The 19,233-nt window shown below is 46.4% G+C and overlaps 1 protein-coding gene across 5 annotated transcripts in view; it reads right to left on the bottom strand.

Moving 5' to 3' along the window:
• Positions 1–19,233, bottom strand: part of GOLM1 (golgi membrane protein 1) — a 61,670-nt gene that overhangs the window by 15,637 nt on the left and 26,800 nt on the right. For all 5 annotated transcript variants that reach the window (XM_067041221.1, XM_067041222.1, XM_059072443.2 and 2 more), the window contains exons 4-5: positions 9,464–9,518; positions 6,500–6,602 (exon numbers count right to left, since the gene is read on the bottom strand). In XM_067041221.1, coding sequence (XP_066897322.1) covers positions 6,500–6,602; positions 9,464–9,518 — 158 coding nt within the window. The remainder of the gene's footprint in view (positions 1–6,499; positions 6,603–9,463; positions 9,519–19,233) is intronic.

Here is a 19,233-nt window from a genome sequence, read left to right as displayed (position 1 = left end):
GCACAGAGCTCCTAAAACACTTGGAATTTCCTGAGTAACAGTAGGGTCTTCTGTTATACATAATGGGCCCCTGCAGACCATACCTGAGTCTATGCTAATGAGTTGACTTACTGGGAGGAGCCAAAATAGCTTTAGGATGGGGGCTGGCAGCCAGGGGAACCAACCATAAGATTCAAGGGCTGGAACTTACAGCCCCATTATTCAGGAAGCAGGGAGAGACTAGAGATTGAGTTCAAACACATGGCCAATAACTCAATCAGTCACGCCTATGTAATAAAACCTCAGATAAACACTCTGGACTATGAGGCTTGGTGAGCTTCCTGTTTGGTGAACATATCTGTGAACCAGAAAGGCGGCACCCCAACTCCAACAGAAGTTCCTGCCTGCACCCTACCTCCACCCCAGACCTTGCCTTATGAGACTCTACCATTTAGCTATTCCTGAGTTGTATCCTTTATAAGAAAACTGCAATTGTAAGTTTAGAACTTTCCTGAGTTCTAGAGAATTATTGCTCCTGAGGGGGTTGGGAAAGGCCGGAATTTGTAGCTACCCAGGCAAAAAGAACAGGTGGTCTGGAGCCACTGAGAACTTATGACTAGCGTCCAAAGTAGGGGCAGTCTTGTGGGACTGAGCCCCAAAATATGTGGGGTTCGTGCTACCTCTGGGTAGTGTCCAATCTGAACTGGACTTCTACTCCAGGAAGATGGGATAGATGTATTTTTCACTCTTCCTCCACTAAGCACAACTAGAACTCTGGACATTACATTTAAAAAAACAGGGACTTCCCTGGTGGTCCAGTGGTTAAGACTCCGCACTTCCAATGCAGGGGGTGCAGGATCAATCCCTAGTCCAGGATCTAAGATCCCACATGCCGTATGGTGCAGCCAAAAAAAAAAAAAAAAATGAGGAAGTAGGGTGGGGTAGGTGACTAACATTGTCTGCCATGAGAATTAAACATTTAAAACAATAAATAAATAAAACAAACATAAGAAGACTCTGAAAGATGGAGAGACAAAGGCAGACTGGCTAGGGACCTTAGGATCTAGAACAACACAGTAGTGTCATTGGAGATTACATGGGAAGCCTGCATTTCCATCCCCATCTGACACTAATGAGGTCCCCCTCCCTCTCCCCCAGGTGGTGGCGTCAGAGGACATCAATGAAGAGCCAGGGCTTTCACCACCACTGCCCAGAGGTTTCAATCAAAGATCATTCATCATATGAAGAACCAGGAAGATCTTAAATTGAACAAAAAGAGACAATCAACAGATACCAAATCAACATGACAGAGAAGTTAAGATGATCTGACAAAGACTTTAAAGCAGCCACCAGAAAAATGTTTCAATGAGTAATTAAAACATGCTTGACAGAAATGAAAGACTAAATAGTCTCAGCAAAGAAACAGCAAGTCTTAGCAAAGAAAGGGAAGATATAAAGAAGAACCAAATGGAAATTTAATGCAATAACCAAAATTTTTAAACTCAGAGAAGGAAAGAATCAATGAACTGGAAGACAGAACAATAGACACTACCCAATCTAAACACAGAGAGAAAATAGGGGAAAGAGAAAGGACACAGCTTCATGGACCTGTGTGACTATTACAAAAGACCTAACATTCACATCATCAGAATCTGTGAAAGAGATGATTTTCCCAGCAAGGTCCACATAACTAGTCACTTTCACACCCACCCTCAAGATACTACTCTTACTCACTCCCCTCCATGACCGTATGATACTATCTGCCTTGCCCAGATCACTCTGAGCTCCCCAGGTTCTCTTTTCCTAACATCTCCTAATCTCCTTTCTCTACTCCTTATTGTTTAGGACTCAATTCTAAATAGCCTTTCCTAACAAGTCTTTTTTGGGGGTAACAGATGAGCATTGATGAAAATGATCTAGTTTTAGAAACAACAATATTTAAAGGCAATTTCAAAAAGTATATAAGTTAGCATCGGGTTTGGCTAGGTGAAACAAAAAGGCCAAAAAATAGCAGTTTATTTTTTCCTCACATAAAAGAAATCCAGGGTTAGCATGGCAGCTCTGAGTCATCAAAAATTCAGGCTTCTCTTGCCGTAACACTGGTTTCTATCCCCACGATTACCTCATGATCCAGGATAGCTGCGAGTGGTCCAACCATCTTGTGTGAAGCCCAGGCAGCAGGAAGGAGGGAGGAGAAAAGGTAAAGGAAAGGGATGTGCAGTGGACTGTCCTTATTCTCAGAAGCCTTCCTGTAAGTCCCACCCCATGATTTCCTTTCCCCACTGGCCAGAACTTAGTCACTTGGCCATACCTAACTGCAAGGAATTTGCCCAGTATTTTTGCTGGGCAAAAAGATGGATGGATTTGGATAAGCACTGACTGGTCTTTGCCACAGGCAGTTTCAAAATGTTTTGAGTCACAGTGACTTCCCTGGTGGTCCAATGGTAAAGAATCCACCTTCCTATGCAGGGGACGCAGGTTCGATCCCTGGTCAGGGAACTAAGATCCCACATGCCATAGGGCAACTAAGCCCACACGCCTCAACAAGGGAGCCCACGTGCCACAAACCACAGAGCCCACGCACCCTGGAGCCCGCACGCCACAACTAGAGAGAGAAAATCCACATGCCACAACTAGAGAGAAGCCTGCACACCATAACAAAGAGCCCACACTGCAATGAAAGATCCCACATGCCTCAACAAAGATCCCGCATGCTGCAACTAAACCAATGCAGCCAAAAAAGTAAAAGAAAATAAATTTTAAAAAATGTTTGAGTCACAAAACATTTGTAAAATAATTGAATAGCATCCCAGGTTGAGAACATAACCAATTACATACTATTATGTTAATGTAAATGGATTAGAGTTGGGGACAGCAGTACAAATTCATGTTTAGTTTAATTTAGATACAGATGAATACATATAGAAATATTTATCAGTATCTATGTATGACACAAGTTAGTACACACACACATATATCTCTTTGCTCTGTCATCTGAGAGAGCCTAGCAGCAATGACACCCTAGTAGCAACAAACACACCTAGTACCCAGATCTTGGTTTCTAATACCATTCTCCAATAAAAAGAACAAGGGCTCCTTGGAGAAGTGGTTGACTGGTTGATTCTAGGACTGGGACAGGAAATATATGAAAATTAGTCTGGAGCATCTTTTGGTGCCAGAGTATAAAAAAGTAATTTTAGGGCTTCTCTGGTGGCGCAGTGGTTGAGAGTCTGCCTGCCGATGTAGGGGACATGGATTCGAGCCCCGGTCCGGGAAGGTCCCACATGCTGCGGAGCGGCTGGGCCCGTGAGCCGTGGCCACTGAGCCTACGCGTCCGGAGCCTGTGCTCCGCAACCGGAGAGGCCACAGCAGTGAGAGGCCCGTGTACCGCAAACTAAAAAAAAATAAAAATAAAAAGTAATTTTAAAAGAGGTGGGGGACCAAACTGACACTATCAGGGATATGTCAATTGGATAAAGGAATCAACTGAAAGAGTTCCCAATGGCAAAAGCTAGAAAAAAATGTAAGCAAAAGAAAAAATAAATAAGATAGTATTAGATTATAACCCAAAATATTCATGAATCCATACTGATATAAATAATTAGACAGATAGATAAGAAGATAAGTCAAATCTCCTGTGCAGAAAAATTCCAAATAATCTGTGTAGACACTCCCTCCTTAGGGAAGCGGAGCATAGCCTCCCAATCTTTAAGTGTAGCCTAAGCAGAGTCAATTTCTTCCAAAGATTATAGCACAAAGGGAGAAAAAAACAGGGTAACTTTATAGTGTAAAAAGCTGATAAACATTACCTCCATCAGGTGATCAACAGTGATAAGTCATCCTGATAGCACGTACCCTTGATGTGAAGCCATGATAATGGCACTTTACCTCTGTGACCTTCCTCTCAAAAATGTGTTGTCCCAGTCTCACCATGAGAAAAACATCTGATAAAGCCCAACTGAAGGACATTCTACAAAATACCTGACCAGTACTCCTCAAAACTAATAAAAAATAATCCAAACCATAAAAAGTAAGTAAAGCTTGAGAAACTGTCGCAACCAAGAGGAGCCTAAGGAAACATAATGAAGAGGGCATGCAGGTATGCTTCAGCGGTTCCTCAAATTGAACATGCAACTTTGTGTATATATCCCTTTATAAAATTGCTAACAAGGAGTCTACACCTTTCATCAAATTCTCAAAAAGGGTCTACAACCAGAGAAAGTTAAGAAAACCTAACTCATTCTAGCTTTCAACATTTTATACACATTAGATATAGGATGGGAAGCATCCTATATCTGGTACAAGGTTTGGGGCACAACTAGTAAAATAGATGCAGTCAGTCAGCTTTTTCAATTTACCTATCAACTTCCTGAGAGAAAGAGTGCATCCTGCATGCATGGCCACCAGGTTTGAGTATTCTACTCACTGCCTGTCTGAACACTCCTACATGGGAGCAGAGCTGCCCTCCTTGTCACTGGGCCCTGGCCGATTTCCAGCTAGGTCAAAATCTTCTGGGTCAGCATTTATCAAGTGAGGCCATTAACGGCTTCTTGTATTTCAATCAATGGAAGGGAAATATGTGTGTTAGGGTATCTTTCAAGGATGAATAAGAAGACTCGAGCACTTCACTTTGGTCTGAATGCTTTCCAGTGACTACCAGCCTAACTCAGGGTTTCTCAACTCAGCACTGTTGGTGCCCTGGGCCAGATAAACACTCTGTTGTGGGAGCAGCCCTGTGCTTTGCAGGAAGCAGCATCCCTTGTCCTCTACCCACGATATGCCAGTAACACCTCCTCTGAGTTCTGACAACCAAAAATGTCTTGGGACATTGCCCAAGGTCTCCTGGTAGCAAAACTGCCACCCACTGAGAGCCACTGGCCTAGCTGAAGAAGGTTCCATATATGCGTGTTTTCTAATGACATTTCCTTTGCATTGTTTGCACATGTCCTTTGCATATTTATGTATTTGAGGCTTCCTGGTTTTAGTAGTATTTAGTTTTAAAGTGATCAGAAAGATATTATGGTGAGTGGAAGGACATCAGAATCCTTATGAGTGGGTGTGAGGTCACCTACACTGCTGTTGACCAGATGGCTAAGATCCTTTCAGAAGGTAATTTGGCGATTTATACCAACTGACACACTAAACCTGCAATCCAGTCTTTTTTAGAAGGAAATAATCCAAAATAATAACTTTTAAAAGTTATATGTATTGATGTCAGGCCAATGTATAATAACCAAAACTTAGATATAACCTAAATATCCAACTGGGAAATGGTGAATTGAATTTGGTACCTCCACATTATGGAGTATTTAATATTTTGAAACAAAATGGATTTTTACATACACATAATGCAAGAAAGTAAAAAAATGATTTAAAAATTTATTGGCAACTGCAATTATGTAAAAACTCTGTATGAACTTGGGCATGGACTAAATAGAAGTAAGTCAAAGAAAAAAGAGGGTGGAGTTAGGGGAGCTAGTTGTCTCAGAATCCCAAAGTTCCTGTGCTTAAGTTATACTGTTGCTATGAAGAAAACGGGAGAAAAATACATAGACTACAACTTTATTCGCTACCCTCTAAACTGGTTTTTACTATCTTACTAATGTGTTTAGCCAAACTTTTTAAAAGTTTATCGTTTTGTTTTGACCACAGAAGGACTCTGATATGTAAAGTGTAGAGTTTTTGTATGTGACTGAAGTCATCAGCTTAAAACAGATTGTCCTAACCATACGCTAGAGATCTAATGTACAGCATGGTGACTACAGTTAATAATAATGTGTTTTATACTTGCAATTTGCTAAGAGAGTGGATCTCAAGTGTTCTCACCATAGACACAGAAAAAGGTAAAGATGGGAGACTATGGATGGTTAACTAGCTTGATTGGGGGTATCATTTCACAATGTATAGGTATATCAAAACATCATGTTTTTAGGACTTAAATACATGCAATGATTATTTGTCAATCATATTTCAATAAAGCTAAAAAAAATAAAAGTACTCCATTCTCACTGCAAAAATTTGGAAAGACACTTAAAAGTCTCAAGAAAACAAAATGCCCACAATGCCCACACCCAATGATAAATTATATTAATATTATACCAAACTCCTTTTAGTCTATGAGTTTGATTTAGGTCACTTCTGAGCACTTTTGGAACACATTTTTAAAGGCTTTAGATCATTGATTTAACCAGCACACCTGCACTTTATAGAGTTCTCAGTTACATATTTTAAGGTATATTGAGTTAAGCCATTTCTTGCTAAGGAGAACTGCCCTCTTGTACGAGGAGCCCACTGGCTAACCCCTCTCCAGGGCGTTCCGAAGCACTGCTGACACTTAAAAAATAAAATGCATTATGTCTAAAGGACATGACTCCTAGAAGGGACTGAACCTTTTCCTCAGAGACCTATATGCTCTATAACAGAAGAGGCCAGTGGAGACTATGTTACATCCCATCCACCGCCCTCCGCTTAAAACACGCCAGCCCCCTGAGCAGCACACACTTGATGTGGACACACTTACAGGTCGTAAGAGAACTTCCTCTCCAGGTTGGTCTGGTTCTTCTGAAACTGAAGGACATCCTGCTGCAGCCTGCCGTAATTCTTCTGCAGGGCCTTTAACTGGTCTAAACCGAGAGGAGGACACGAAATCACACAGGGCACCGGCATGGCCATCCTGACAACAGCAGACACACCAAAACCCACCATGGGAACACAATGGGCCGTGGCGCCAACAGAATAAGGAGGGGAAAGAGGAAAGGATGAGAGTATGGCCCCTCCCCAGGAACCTCCCCACCCCAGCCCTGGAAGCGGCCCAGAAGATGTGCGATCCTACGGGAAACAGCACCTTGATTCCTTTTCACACCATCTCTCCTAAATCTCCTTTTTGACCTGCAACCCTTACAATGCACCAGGAGGTTCTATCCACCTATTTCTCTCCTAGACATCATAAACCCTGAACTGTCCCACAAGGGCACACATGCCACTGTGTCTCTTGCCCCCAGAAGACGTATCCCTTGATCTGTGAAACACTAATTTCGAAATCCAGTCAGATAAGCAGCCACTCCTACTGCAGCCCCTGTTCTCAGCTACCAGGCTACCTGCCAGCATCCTGTCATTTGGTCACAGCCCAGTTATTCTCTGAGGCCCCATGTGCACTTAGTCAGCTGACCCTCCTATTTGGGAAACAACAGCTTTCTTTGAGGAAATCCATCAGCCGCATCACTGCTGCCCTGATGACTTGGCTCCGAAAAGCTCTGTAGAAAAAAAGCAGCAGCTCACTGACCAAGAGCCAAGCTGGGGGGCAGAAGGAAAAGCTGCCACAAAGGGCACACCAGAACGGGCTGAGGGCAGAAACAAGGGCCTGAAACACAGCCCCGGACAGACACCTGAGTTTCCCCAAGGTCTGTCCTCACAACCCTAGACCTACAAGGCTCTCTGGGGGGGCAGGAGGGGGGGGAATCAAATTAAATAAAAGTGAAGGATTCAATGAACTGCTGATACACAAAGCAACAGGGATCCATCTCAAAAGCACTTATTTATATGCCATGCTCGAAAAGACAAAACTACAGGGGTGGGCAACTGGTCGCTGGGTGCCTGAGGCTAAAGTGAGGGCAGGTGTGGGTGGGGCTTCCTGGAGTGACGGACATGAGCTGTGTCTTGACTCTGGTATCCAGGGGACGGTGCATGTGTCAAAACACACAGAAAGGTACACTGCAAATGGGTAAACTTTATCATGTGTAAATTATACGTCAACAGATCTAATTTTTTAAAAAATTCTATAATCAAACCAAGCATGGGGCTCTGGAATACTACTCAGCAAATATAAAGGAATGAACTATGGCAGCCATAACAGAAGGGATGAATTTCAAAATAATTATGCCGCATGAAAGAAGCCAGACGAAAAAGGGTATATGCCGTCTGATTCCATGTATACAAAATTATAAAAATTACAAACTCATCTAGAGAGAGGGAAAGCAGATCAGAGGGGCCTAGGGAGGATTACCAAGGGGCACAAAGAAACTTCTTGGGGTGATGGATCTGTTCACTGTGTTGATTTTGTGGTGATTTCTTCAACTGTACGTTTACGTCAAAACTTATGTCACACCGTGCAATTTAAATATGTGTAGTTTACTGTATGTCAATTACACCTGATTAAAGCTGTATAAAAATACTAAGTACAGCAAAGGTTGCAGGCTGTTGTGCCCTACTTGAGGACTGACCAGCAGATTATCAGCTCTGAGAAGCCCCCGGCAGTCAAGCAACCCATTTAAACTTAGTGAAACTCTGAGTTTCCCCTATTAATATTCTTAGAAGCTGATCTGGAGCCAGAATTCTAGACCAGCACTGCCAAACAGAACTATAATATTATAAGCCACACAGGTCACTTAAAATTTACTAGCAACCACATTTTTAAAAAGTAAATAAAACCAGGTGAAATTAATTTTAATAATATATTTCATTTAACTCAACAGATCCAAAATATTACCATGGCAACATAGAATTAATGTAAAAAATTATGAATGAGACATTTAATATATATTTTTTCATACTAAGTCTTTGAAACCTGGTGTGTATTTTACAGTTATAGCACATCTCAATTCAGATGTTAAATAGGAATTGGGAATTCTTCCTCTGAATTTAGATTTCATAAAATTTACAGTTAAAAAGGATATTGGTATACCCAAGTTGTCCCAAAGATTCTTAAGTTTCCCAATAACTGAGTCAAGTATCAGTTTTAAATTTAAATTGCCAAAAATTAAACAAAAATTAAAAATCCAGTTCTTCTACCCCATGAGCCACATTTCAAATGTTCACTGGCCACAAGGAGCTTCTGGCTACAATCCTTGACAGCCCAGTTCTAGACTCACCTTCCCACCTTAGAGGTGGAAACTGAGGCTGAGGGCACTGACGGAGTTTAACTAGGGGCAAAGGTGAGACTAGGGTCAGGTCAGGGATCAGAGGCTCCAGTGCTCCTTTCATCAGGTTCTAAGGCTGCACTGGACCCTGTGACCCCTCCGGTCACACCTCACAGAGGGGCTTCACCCCATATCTGCCTCCCCCGGCAGCTTCAGAAGGGCCCAAAGAAAAACCTCGGCTGCCAAACTGAATAAGAGTAGCTAGGAAATGGAATTAAACTAGGCTGGATAATTTTTATATAAATTTCATGAAGGAAATCTAATTTCAGGGTGACGAAAAGAGAGCATACATATACCATATATACATATACATAAAACATCACACACACATATACTTCTTAATGTCTCACAAAATGAGAATCTGAATTCTCTATATAACAGCTTGCAATGTATTCAGTAAACTTATAAAAGGAAAAGCTCTTTAAAGAAACATAGGCAAAAAGAGTAAAGATTACCCAATTACTTGTGATACCACGCATCATGAGATTTCACTGAGAGATCCTAGAAAAGGACAGAGGAAAGGTGGCCTTTTCCTAACAGGCCTGATGTCTGGGGGGAGTAGAACTCACCTTGCAAGGTTCTGATGAGCCTCTCACTTGTGGTGATGTTATTCACTAAAACTGCCTGCAAGGAAGATAATCACATAATGAAACGCTAGCAACCTGACAACTCAGAAGAGCCCTGACAAGATGCACCTGTGGAAGAAAGTGGTGGGGGGGGAGCAGCCCCTCTCCCACCCTGGGCTGTGAGCCCTCTGCAGCCTGGGGAGGCGCAGCATCAGTGTCCCAGCACCAGCCTGCAACCCAAGCAAGGGGCGGTCGGCTCCCCAGCCCTGTCGCAGCTCCGTGCCGGCTGAAGCAGCAACTCCGGCCTTTCTCTGGGGGAGCCCAGGTACGGCCCTGTCTCAGTCAGAAGCCAAACTGAATTTCAGCCTGGCTGATGGGGAAAAGAAATGGGGATTCAGCGACCACTCCACCTGCGAAGCTTCCTGATCCATTTTAATTTCTGACGTTCTTCCTGCTACCCAGACCCTGCAAGCTCAAAGGATGGAGAGGTCACCCCCAGTTAGTTACACAAAGCTGGGAATGCTGACAACAGAGGAGGAAGAAGCAACACAGGCCTCAGGATAACAGTGAAAAACAGTAAAAAGTAAGAAAAGTGACTGTGGGGTTAGGTGTTAAGCAGCAGAGCCGGTGGGCACGGAGTCACCACCTGGGACCAGGTGCCGCTCTAGGCGCCCCACATCCATGGCCCCATGACTCTTCACACCAGCTGTGTGAGGGGCACAATATGATCCCACTGTAGGGGACAGGAAACTGAGGCACAGCTCGCTTTAGAGACTCAAGGTCACGTGGCCTTCTCAAGAGCAAACAGGCAGAGCCCAAGCCCGAGCCCAGCAGGCCTGCCCCAGACACGGAACTCTTCCTTACTGCGTACTTGCCAAAGCGGGATGTGAACCCCAGCAGGACAACGATCCTGTGACTGTACCCGGTGCAAAAGCAAACAAGCACCTGAAGAAGAGGGGACCAGAACGTTAAATACCAACACGCGTCACGCAGTAAGTGATGTTCTCTGGACGTATACACAGAGGTGCGTACTGGGCCATAACATGGAAGTTTCTTACTGTGTCATAATCAACAAGGTTTTGTCAACCTGCTGGCCGTAACTTGGAGACAGGCTGCTGTCTCATTCCTGGGTAAAGGAGGACAATGACAACCACGCTGCCTTCACCCTTCTGTGCCTCTGTTTCCTCTTGGACCTCTCCGTCTGGCCCTCACTTTTTGTCCTGGATGGAGCTTTCTGGAGGAAGGTGTTTCTAGGGTGCGTGCCTAGCAGTGAAATCTGGCCAAATGATTCTGGTGTTTATTTCAGGAGGTCTGAACATGTGGAAAATTTCCTGGCACAACAGGAAAGAAGTCACAGTGATACTATCTGTACAGTTAATCTCTCAGGGAGAGATCATCAAGCAGAGTGTTTATGGGTATTTTGCGTGGGCCAGCGGAGAATCAGATTCACACAGCTCGCAGGTCCTGCTACTCTCAGAAAAGGTATGCACACATTCAATTAAAAAGGCAAAAGGTCGCCCTAAGACACAGCGGTCCCACTTTGGGGTATATATTTGAAAGAACACAAAGCAGGATCTTGAAGAGATATCTGCACCCATGTTTACAGCAGCACTATTCACACTAGTCAAGAATCGAAGCAACCCAGGTGTCCCTCAATGGATGAATGGATAAAGAAAATGTGGCATCTACGTACAATGGAATAGAACACAGCCTTTAAAAAGAAAGAATGTCACATGCTACAACACTGGTGAACCTTGAGGACACCATGCTAAGCCAGTCACAGATGGGCAAGTACTGTATGATTCTACTCACAAGCAGTGTCTAAAGCAGACGGAATCATGAAAACATGAAGCAGAAAGGTGGCTGCCAAGGGTGGAGGAGGGGAGGAAGGGGGAGGGGTAGGTTGAGGGGATGGACTAGGATTTAAAGGGCGTAGAGTCTCAGTGTTGCAAGACGAAAAAGTTCCAGACATTTGCAGCACAACAATATGAATACATATATATATATATATTTTTTGTTGTTGTTGCAGTACGCAGGCCTCTCACTGTTGTGGCCTCTCCCGTTGCGGAGCACAGGCTCCGGACGCGCAGGCTCAGCGGCCATGGCTCACGGGCCCAGCCACTCCGCGGCATGTGGGATCTTCCCGGACCGGGACACGAACTCGTGTCCCCTGCATCGGCAGGCGGATTCTCAACCACTGCGCCACCAGGGAAGCCCTCAATATATTTAACACAACTGAATTGTACACTTCAATTTCCACTTTGCATGGGTATCAAAACCACCTTCCCTCTGAACAACAGTGCTGAAACAGAACAGAAGAATAAAGGGAGCACTTAAACAATTACACACTGATAAGCTCGAAAGCGATCTCTCCTGGGCAAATCATTTCTACAATTATGGCAATCTTACTTGTCCCCTTCTCACTCATTCCCCTCAGCCCCACCCAAAAAAATCCTTATTAGAGTTTGCAACTGCCTGAGGGCTTAGGAATTGCTGCAATTTGAAACATCTGAAGATATTTGTCTCCCATGTGACTTTATTCTTCCAAACAAAATACATTTTAGTTATCTTCCCCCACCTACTTATGAATGCATGGAAAAATACAGTCTCCACGTAAGTAAATGAGAAAAGAACCATAAAATGCCAGCAAAATCTTTATATATGCAGTTTTATATTTACTGAAAATCTTAAATCATTTTCAGGAAAACTAGAAGAACGCTTCTAGCTTTTTGGGGGGGTTCAATATAAAGGAAAAAAACACCTGCATTAAACAAAATTATTTTTAAATGAATTACATATTGTACTCTAAACAACCCAGTTGACTTTCACATTTTGGTGCAGAGTGACTCTGGGGGAGCTGTACTTCCTGGTGCGTGTGACCCGTCCCCTGGGAACGCTCAGCAGCATACAAGGAAGTGCCACCAGAGTTTAACTGGACGCTAAGCTCAGAAGACCTCGGAATGAATCACCCGCAAACAAATGTATTATAACCATTCTATTCCAGGCAGGAAACAAGTGTATTTGGATCAAACTATTTCTCCATTAGATTCCTAAGAAAATAACCTCAACATATCATAGTAAATTTCCAAAGCAATAAATCTACAATAGATTATCATGTTCGGAAAAGCTCAATAAGACACAAATGACTAAATCTGTTAAAATGCTCACTTTTGAAAAGCTCACCGGAAGTGTGAGGCTCATCACATTATAAAAAAGAGAAGGTGACTTTTATTGCTGTGTTTGTTTGGCTCATTAAAATAACCAACCTGCTTTGAAGATGTGGGTTCATCTTAAGCCTTAATAAAGATGACCCTCAAACAATCTAGCTCTTGTCAACCCACCGGCAATCCGGTGCCTGGATAACTTCTTTGTAATGACATTCCTGTTAATGCTCTGGGAGATGAACCTCAAAAAGAAGAATTTAACTTTCGTGACCAGTGAATGACGTTAAGAATGAAGGGAAGAATATGAAGTATTCATGACAGTTTTCTTTCTACCCCTCACCAATTTCAAAATCTCCCAAAGCAGTGCTACCCAACAGAAACATAATGTCAGTCAGATATGGGAATTTTCAATTCTCTAGCAGTTACATTAAATTAAGTAAAAAGAAACAGGTTAGGCAAAGGGTTTGAATAGACATTTCCCCAAAGAAGATACACAAATGGCCAAAAGCACATGAAAGATGCTCAGCATCATTAGTCATTAGAGAAATGCAAATCAAAATGAGAAGGTACCACTTCACAACACTAGGATGGCTATAAAAACAAACAAACAAACAAAAGGAAAATAACAAGTACTGCAAGGATGTGGAGAAACTGGAACCCTCAGACCCAGTTGATGAGAATGTAAAATGGTGCAGTCGCTGTGGAAAACAATTTGGCAGCTCCTCAAAACGCTAAACGGTTACCATATGACCCAGTAATTCTACTGCTAGGTATATCCCCAAGAGAACACATGTCTACACGAAAACTGTCCACAAATGTTCACAGCAGAATTATTCAGAACAGCCAAAAAAGTGGCAACAACCCAAACGTCCATCAAGTCATGAATGGATCAACAAAAAGTGGTCTATCCATATAATGGAATATTATTCAGGCATAAAAAGAAATGAAGTATTGACACACTAAAACACGAAAATACACCCATAACAGGCACATCTATACAGAAAAAATAAATTAGCGGTTACTGGGGGCAGGGCAAAGCGAGGAGCGACTGCTCCACGGGTACACGTTTCTCCTTAGAGTGAGGAAAATGTTCTGGAATTAGACAGAGGTGATGGTTGCACAACACTGTGAATATATTAAAAAACCACTGACTTGTACACTTTAAAATGATTAAAGTGGTGACTTTTATGTTGTGTGAATTCATCCCAATTAAAATAGATGAAATTAAATATTAATATTTTATTTAATCTAAATACATCTGAATTATCATTTCAAGATGTAATCAACATAACAGTATTAATGAGATACTTCCCTTTTTTTTTTTTTTTTTCCACACCAAGCCTTTGAAATCTAGCACATTTTACACTTACAGCGCATCTCAATTGGGACATTTCAGAGCTCAGCAGCCACCTGCCAATAGAGAGGGCACAGCCCCTGAGCAATAAGAAGAGAGGGCAGGAGAGTACCAGTAGCAGGTAAGTGCCAGTTAGTTATTATTTATTTACGGCACCCCGATACGATTACACGCTCACACTGGCACCGATTCACAGCAACAACAGACAAGTTGTCATCCAAACGCTTCAAACCCACGGTGCCCACGGGACAAACGCTGGCCCACTGAACATACGTGGTTTCTCAGAGAAACCACAGCACAAACAGTGAGGCAACACGTCCAGTCCACAAAACCCTACAGCTGACATAAGTCACTGCTGTGATTTAAAATATCACATGCAGAGATGTGAACACTGGTGGAATATCTGATATTAAGAAATTATGTGGAGTTTGGCGGTAGTGCAGTTATGATAAAGGACAATCCCACCTTTTAGAGATACGTACCGAAATATGAATGATCGAAACGGCATGAATCATAATCACTGAAGCTTGATGTTGGACACTGGGGACCCATTAGATCACTGTCTACTTTTTCATGTTTAAACTTTTCTACAGTTAGTCTATATACACTAATCTTGTGACACTGCCAATAAGTAAAACAGAAAAGTAAAGTTAAGAACAAATCCTTTTTAAAATCTTAACTACAAGGCTGATTTTAGTGGGAAAAAGAGGTGAGTTAGATGATGGTGAGGTGAACTTTTTTTTTTTTTTTTTTTGGACGTGCCACACAGCTTGCAAGATCTTACCTAGTCCCCCGACCAGGGATCAAACCCAGGCCATGGCAGTGAAAGCACTGCCATGAAAGTCCTAACCACTGGACCGCCAGGGAATCCCTAAACTTTTGTTTTCTGAAGGGAATTTTGGGACCTTTTAGAGGCGCAGATCCTTCCCATGTGTTACTTCTCACTTACACAGCTGGCCCTCTGTATCCAAGGATTTCACCCCCGCCGTCGGTTGAAGCCACAGACACAAGGGCGGGCTGCACTCCACCAGTCATGCGTGGGGCCTGAGCATCACGGAGGCTGGCAAGCACGGGGTGTCCGGGAACCAATCCCCCGAGGATACCCAGGGACGACTCCAATCTCACTCTCCAAACTGAGCAGTTGTCTTATCACAGTATATACAGCTCCGTCAACAATTTATCAGCTATAAGGGCTTTTGAGGCTCATTAAAGGATAAAAGGGAGGAGCAAGAAAGAGAGAAATAGAGAGATTGAGAGCATCAGAAAAAAAGATGGGGGAGGGTGGTGATTTTCTTGAAGAAAATAAAAAGACTTGAAAGGAGACGGAAGGTTCTGTGGATTCTGATTCCAGGTCTGCTACGAATTTGCTCCTTGCCTCTGGACACCTCACTTAACTTCTCCCAGCCTCAGTTCCCCCAACTGGAACCTAAAGGGCAGGCCTGTGATGTTTAATGGGGGCGCACTACGGGCATTTCAGGTGGGACAACTCTTTATTTGCCTACCGTCTCCACATGGCCGCCCTGCTCCCCTCACCCCTCCCAGCAGGAGGGTGCCAGCAGCACCCTCCCCCCTGCAATGTGGGTCACGAAGACAAAAAGGAGCCCATCCCCTACATTTCCAAATGGCCGAGAGTACAGACTGGACGTTTCATCAGTGAGGCCACTCTGCTCTCCAGAAGAAATCCTCCACAGCCACATCCACATAAAAGGGAGCAGGGGAGAGGTCTCCAGGCTCTGGCTCAGCCTGCCCGGACCCCAACCTCTCTACCACATGCCCCCAACTGGAAACCACTGGTCCTGACGTCCACAAGCATCCCTCCAACCCCTAAAATGCCTTAATCCTAAACCCAGCGAGGCTGAACGACACTGGGTGGCGGGAAGCAAGCGCCAGCAGGAGGACACACTTCCCTGTGAGCGAGGCAGAAAGAGACCCTGCCCAGAGAAACTGCCGATTATGTAAAGGAGGATATTCATCCTCAGCTCAAGCGAGTCCACAAAGAGGCAGGGCCACTGAAACGCAGGCTGTCCTCCAGCCCAGGGGCCGCTGCAGGGCCCCAGGACTCAGCAAACCCGTACCACCTGTGCATCATTCGGTCTGCACACCGCTGCCCCCGGCTCCCCCACTGGTGGGGGGAAGGCCAGGCAAGGCCCCCAACGAACACATGAGGGAGGGAGGGAAGGAGGGAGAGGTGTGCAGGGGCGGGTGCTGGCATCAGAAAGCTGCTGAAGTGCTGGCATCAGAAACCTCCAGCCCACAGGGAGGAGCTCAGAGAGAGAAAGACGGGCCTAAGTGCTAAGGTCAAAACCTACTCCTGGGAGTTCAAGAAACCCAGGACACTGCACAGTCTAAGAACTTGGGTTATTCAAGGTCCAGAAATGGTAGGGGCACAGGAGTAACAGGCAAGGGAGTGTGTATGTGTGCATGTGCGTGTGCAAGAGAGAACTGATGTAAGAATGTGCGCTGAGTGAAACAAGCCAGACACAAAGGCACAAAGGCTGTGTGATTCTACTTGGTGAGGTGAGGCGAACAGCCAAATCCGCAGAGACAGAAAGCAGAACGGTGGGTGCCAGACCGGGCAGGGAGGATGCAGAGTCAGTGTTTCACTGGGACAGAGCTTCAGGTGGGAAAACGAGAAAGCTCTGGAGATGGGGGGTGGTGATGGTCACACAACAATGTGCATGTACTTAATGCCAATGAACTGCACACTTAGAAATCGCTAAAATGGTCGTTTTATGTTATGTACATTTTACCCCAGTAAAACATACCCCCAAAAACAGAGGCTGTGAGTGTGGGTGAGTGTGTGAATCAGTGAGTGAGGGCGTGAGTGTGGGTGAGCAGGTGCAAGGTGACAGTGTGAAGGGGAGCTGAGCGGGCTTGGGCGCGTGCTCGGGGACAGAGGCCGCCGTCAGCGCTGGCAGGAGCAGCCTGGTCGGAGGGGCCCAGGTGCCTAACGGGCAGGTGCTACCAGGTGGACAGAAGCGGCGCCCGGGCTGTGACTGCACAACGGGCTCAATGGAGTTTTAATGGAAGGCTGTATTAATCACAACTCTACACAAAGCTTAAAAAAAGGAACACCACCTCTCCAGGAGAACACGCAGTACAGACAGGCACGATTACTCTACACGCCCCCAAAGAGCTCCTGCCAGAGGTCCTCGTGCCCAGCTGACTGGGAGAGCACTGCCTGAAACTGGCTGGGAGGGCGGACTGAGCCTGGACTTGCCCGGGAAGGTCACGCACACCCACAGCTCTGCAGAGCAAGGTCCATGGTGGGGGGAATGGTTTCCACCATGGGGATGAGAATGAGGCCGACAGGGAGGGAGCCTGGGACCAAGACTGGTTCACACCCATGCCCAGCTCCCCAGGAAGGGGCACAATGGTTAAAGGAGGGAGGACAGGTGGAGGGGGAGGGGAGGGAAGGGGAGGAGAGGGGGAGGAGAGGGGAGGGGGAGGGGATGGGATGGGAAGGGAGGGGAGGAGGAGGGGGAGGAGGAGGGGGAGGAGGAGGGGGAGGAGGGGAGGGGAGGAGGGGAGGGGAGGAGGGGAGGAGGGGAGGAGGGGAGGAGGGGAGGAGGGGAGGAGGGGATGAGTGGAGGAGGAGAGGAGGGGAGGGGAGGAGAGGAGGGGAGGGGAGGGGAAGAGCGGAGGGGAGGGGAAGAGGGGAGGGGAGGAGGGGAGGGGAGGAGGGGAGGGGAAGAGGGGAGGGGAGGGGAGGGGAGGGGAGGGGAGGAGGGGAGGAGGACAGAGGAGGAAGGGAGAGGAGGGGAAGGAAGGGAGGGGAGAGGAAGGAAGAGGAGAGGGAGGAGGGGAGAGGAGAGGGAGGAGGGTAGAGGAGGGGGAGGAGGGGAGAGGAGGGGGAGGAGGGGAGGGGGGGAGGAGGGGAGAGGGGAGAGGGGAGAGGAGGGGAGAGGGGAGAGGAGGGGAAAGGGGGGAGGAGGGGAGGTGAGGGGAGAGGAGAGGAGGAGGGGAGAGGAGAGGGAAGAGGAGGGAAGAGGAGGGAAGAAGAGGGGAAGGAGAGGAGGAGGATGGGGGGAGGAAGGGAGAGGGGGGAGGAGGGGAGAGGAGGGGGAGGAGGGGAGGGGGAGGAGGGGAGGGGGAGGAGGGGAGGGGGAGGAGGGGAGGGGGAGGAGGGGAGGGGGAGGAGGGGAGGAGGGGAGGGGAGAGGAGGGGGAAGGAGGGGTGGGAGCAAACCGAGACTGCCCTGACTGAGAACCTGCGGTAACCCTCTCCCAGGTCACAGGCAGACCAGTCTCTAGCCCACCGTGACCTGGGTCATAGAGACCTGCCAGGAGGACCCAAACAGGGCAGCCAGTGGGAACCCCAGATGGTTCTTTGCTGCCTCTCTAGCAGCTGGCTCTCAGGCAGAATGGCCTCCTTCTCAGCGCGCAGACCCTGATGCTCTGTCATCACCTGCCAGGGGACTTGGAGCCCTTCCCCTGGAGCAGTCCACTCGGGGTGCCCCTCCTCGGCACCACGCCCCAGCCCTCACCAGGACAGACACAGCTGGAAAGCTGCCCACACAGGGGCTGGAGCTGGAAAACCTTCATCCCTGCTTTCGGAGGAAGAAAAGCACTGATGGCAGCACGTACAGCCTCAGCAATCCAAAGGCTCCCTGGCTGTCCTTCAACTGGCCTGGAAGCACCCCTGCCGCCAGCAGCGTGGAGTCCAGCCTCCTCCCGACCCACCCACCGCACAGGCCGCAGGAGGAGCTGGGCTGAGCCCCTTCCGTGGGCGCCAGTTTTCCTGTTCCCAAATGGGAATCCCAACAACTTGCCCTCCCCTGTGGGAGAGGCCACAGTTTGGGAAGTTCTGACTTTCCGCAAACAGGGTGTACACAGACACTTGGGGACTAAAGAGAAAACTGAACTAAGGATACGGATCCAGGGCTGCAGCCAGCGCTCCGAACACATCCCACACTGTTTTAAACAGGAAACAGCAGATCTCACTCATCAGCACCAAAGGGAAATACATGAAAAGACAGCTAGGTCCAATTCCCTTTTTGTATTTCACATCAAACACCTGTCCTGCAGTGCTGGGTTAGAAAAAGAGAGGGTCGGGGAGCTGTGAGGAGGGGAGAACCAGACAAAAGCCACCCAGGGGCACCCCTCGCTCCCGAGGAGCAAGGAGATGCTGATGGAAAGGCTCCTTCCTGTAGGAAGAAGCCGAGCGGAGAGCAAGCACCTTTGCAGGGCTTGTTTCCCTGCCTGTGGACACAGGAGAGCAGAGCACAGAAAACACATGCCTGCCTGCTCAACGGA

This window comes from Kogia breviceps, chromosome 8, assembly GCF_026419965.1.
Source record: "Kogia breviceps isolate mKogBre1 chromosome 8, mKogBre1 haplotype 1, whole genome shotgun sequence".
NCBI classification, from domain to species: Eukaryota; Metazoa; Chordata; class Mammalia; order Artiodactyla; family Physeteridae; genus Kogia; species Kogia breviceps.
The sequence above is the reverse complement of the archived record's forward strand: the minus strand, read 5'-3'. Positions and strand labels throughout refer to the sequence as shown.